Source organism: Medicago truncatula, chromosome 8, assembly GCF_003473485.1.
Source record: "Medicago truncatula cultivar Jemalong A17 chromosome 8, MtrunA17r5.0-ANR, whole genome shotgun sequence".
Taxonomy (NCBI): domain Eukaryota; kingdom Viridiplantae; phylum Streptophyta; class Magnoliopsida; order Fabales; family Fabaceae; genus Medicago; species Medicago truncatula.
Window position 1 is genome coordinate 33,625,457 of NC_053049.1, and position 3,880 is coordinate 33,629,336.

Sequence of the window (3,880 nt, forward strand, 5' to 3'; positions counted from 1 at the left end):
GTTTTAAATGAAGTGTGAAAGTATGGTAGTGATTGATAGACAGCCAAAAAAGATAGAATAAAAATAAAAGAGGTTTTCTTTTTTGACAAGAAAAATAAAAGAGGTTGTTCTGTATAGTATTGTCCATGTAATTAATTTAGAGATTTAGAGTAATTTTTTTCTGGTTCAAGGTAAAGATTACATCTACATCAAATCAGGGCAAGACAATACGCCAAACCACTCATCATACTTAATGTGTCAAGAGGCACATAAATATAACATGCCGGTGTAGTAGAAGCCAAGGTAACCAACTAACATACTAAGACCCGTTTCAGATTTAGGATATATCATCAAGATATACTCAACTGATAATGTCGGATAGCACTTGAGTGACATAAAATTGGGTGACATTGATCAATCACAATATTTTTGTTTCTCTCTCTTTCACAAGCATTGTGACATTATGATTGGCGAATGTCACCAATATCACCGAAATGCTACCCGATAATGTCAATATTAATTGTTAAATTTATCTTCTTAATATGGATTTGAACTCTGAGACATTTTAGTTGTTTATGTTAGTTTCAAATGGTTTTTATCATATATTTTTTTTTTTTTAAAATGGTGATCTCGGCTTATGTCTAGTTTCTATACATATAACAAATTTTTTAAATAATTGATTGAAGTCAAGTAGTTAAAAAGTTAGTTAAAGACGAATTACTCAACATAACCGAAATTTTAACATAGTTTTTTTTAGGAAAAATTCTAACATAGTTGTAACAATCTTTGACCAAACTTATTTATCTTTGTGATCGAATTTTAAATTGCTATAACTATTTACAATAGGAATTGAAGATATGAGTGAGAATATGCATACCGATTAACGTAGGTCCATGGTCTAACCAACGTTGACGATATATATATATATATATATATATATATATATATATATATATATTTTAAAATATATAAGGCTAAAGATTTTATAAACGTCTACTTTGCCAAAGATTTTATATTATAGTATCCACACAAATAGTTGTCCAACAACTTTAAATTTATTAGAATTTATAATTATTACAGTACTATCGTTTTCCTTGACTTAATTAGCTGCAGAGACGGTTGGTTTTCATATCACATATTTAATGTGAACAAAAAAGTCTTCCTAGGGTCTTCCACTAAAACAAAAAGAAAACAAATATATATATATATATATATATATATATATATATATATATATATATATATATATTTTTAGGAGAATAAACAAATAAGAAAAAGAAAGAAAGAAACCAGCTTTTGTACATGTATATAATGAGACACCCACACCCTCGTTTGTTCAAATCATATCATAGCTAGCTATAACAATTAACACAAGCATAGTTAATTATGGCATCCTCATTAAACAACTATGTTATTAATGTTGTTTTATTCTTAGCAATAATTCACTTTAAAACCACTTCTAGCTCTTCTCATCATCACCACCACCACAACAATAACCTCAAATCCATTCACTTTTCACTTTACCAACATGAGACAATAAACAAAACAGGTTATATTATAGTGAATGGTATAAAAGGAAATGCTGGAGTCACACAAACAACAACACCTTTTGGAACATTATTTGTGTTTCAAGATCCTTTGACTCTAACATCAAATAGATCCTCTAAACTAGTTGGAATTGCTGAAGGTACTTCCATCACCTCTAGTCTTGATGGGCTTCGAAGCATTTCGATTGCGAAGCTAACTCTTCGTTTGAAGAATCATAAGGGTTCTGTATCTATTGTTGGTGGAACAAACAATGTTAAAGCTTCGGATCATCCTATAGTTGGAGGTACTGAAGATTTCATGTTTGTTCAAGGATATGTTACATCTTCTCCGGTTGATCTTAAGGGTCTTACTGTTGTTTATAAGATTGAGTTTCATATTTATTGGCCTCCATATGCAATTCAATCCTCATAAGGATATGGAGACTTGAAATGAATTTCAATAGTTTATGTTTTTATTGTGTAAACTTAGTAGGGTCATAATTATAAGGGTTTAATTAAGTTTTTGGTCCCTATAAATATCTGCAGTTTTGTTTTTAGTCCCTATAAAAATAAATTACACTTTTTAGTCCCCACATAATTTTTCGTTAGTGTTTTTAGTCCCTCTAAAATTTTCCGTCAGCATTTTTAGTCCCTATAAAAAAATTCCATCAACATTTTTTATCCTTAAAATGCTTAAGGAAAATGTCACAGGGACTAAAAAGTGTGATTTTATTTTGTAGGGACTAAAAACAAAACTGTGCATATTTATAAGGATTAAAAACTTAATTAACCCTGATTATAACATCGAAAATATATTGGGTGTCTGGTATATGTCTCTATCAATGCTTTATATATAGCCAATAAATATTACAATTTTTATTTGAGAAAAAATGTTGAGAACTATTTTGTAAGTTTTTTTTCTTTTTGTCATGAACTATTTTGTAAGTTTTTTTTTTTTTTTTCTTTTTATCATGAACTATTTTGACTGAACTTCTACCTATTAGTTACCGTTGTGAAAGTGATTTAAAATTGGAGTTTTGAATCTGTCGAAATTCGGGCCCGAATAGTGTTGTCTGGAGCCCGAATATGCCTGTGTTTTTCAGCCTGTTGGTACGTGAAAATTCGGTGGCTGAATGGAGGAATTCGGGGCCCGAATTTGCTAGCAGAAACATATTTTTGAGCTGAGATTTGTTCCAATTTTATGAGGGATACTTTTACTATAAATATAGACCTTGTATCATAGTAAACCTTGAGAAAGAGGGGGCTAAAAACAAAGGTTTAGAAACAAGCAACAAATTAGTGTTTGTATAAAGTTTGCTCTTGGCAACAAACACTAACGTTAGGGTTGATTCACCTTGGGAAACACTATTAGGATTGAGTCTCTTGGTCACCGGAAGAGATTGGGACTTTGGGTAGAATTAGGTGGAAGACTTATTCTTGTAACTCATTGATATCTCTTTTGTAAAATTACTCATCATTATAGTGGAACAGAGGGCTGCTCTCTCCCCCCCAGACTAGGTCAGTATTGGACCGAACTGGGTAAACAAATTTCGTGTGTTCTCTTTTTTCTTTTCTCTCGTTGTTTTCTACTTTTGGCTTGTATTTATAACTTCCATACACTTTGTTTTGGTTACTTAATTATTACTTGCTCCACACATCAAGTATTTTATTGGTGTGATTTTCATGAAATTCACAAAGGTTATCAATTTGAATTTTGTTTCTTAGATGTTAATTCTTATGGTTAAACTTTTTTGTTTTATAAATATAAGGTAAAGCTTTCATTTTGTTTATTTGAAATATTACTTTAATAGAGAAATGAAGATTGGTATCAAACTTGTTATTAACTTTATCATCATAGTCACCTATAACTTTTGCAAGTATTCGTTTAGACTTCAATGTGTACCCAAGCAAGATATAGATCTCACTTTATTTCTGAAATGATCGATGCTCCAATTGATATCAAGCAAAATAACAACTACAACTTACCGTGGAAAAATGATGAAAGCAATAAGAAATGACCAAGTGTGAGATTGATTCAATTGAGACCCTCTCCATTTAATTAAATAAATAAATAAATTAAGAGTTTTATATGGAGAAACATAGACACAAAATATATAGTAGATCACACTATAAGTGTCTTTCACTATCATAAATTTTTATTTAAACATTTCAATTTTCTTTGTTTATATCTCTCTAAGTAAAGTCTTATTTTTCTTTTTGAAAACGGAGAGGATCCTGGTCTTGTATCCGTGTAACAAAAAATGATTATGAGTAAATTGAATTTAAACTGTTGTGAAAATTGAGTCATCAATTAATTTTACTGTTGAAGTTGAGCCTTCTCCTGATGTGAAGAATGGTGCCAACATCTGAGGTGG

At 30.2% G+C, this 3,880-nt stretch overlaps 1 protein-coding gene across 1 annotated transcript; it reads left to right on the top strand.

Moving 5' to 3' along the window:
* The first annotated feature begins 1,285 nt into the window (after positions 1–1,285).
* LOC11441535 (dirigent protein 19) lies at positions 1,286–2,042 on the top strand. Its single transcript, XM_003629094.4, has one exon. The coding sequence runs from the start codon at positions 1,366–1,368 to the stop codon at positions 1,936–1,938; it is 573 nt and encodes a 190-aa protein (XP_003629142.1). The 5' UTR covers positions 1,286–1,365; the 3' UTR covers positions 1,939–2,042.
* The last annotated feature ends 1,838 nt before the right edge of the window (positions 2,043–3,880 follow it).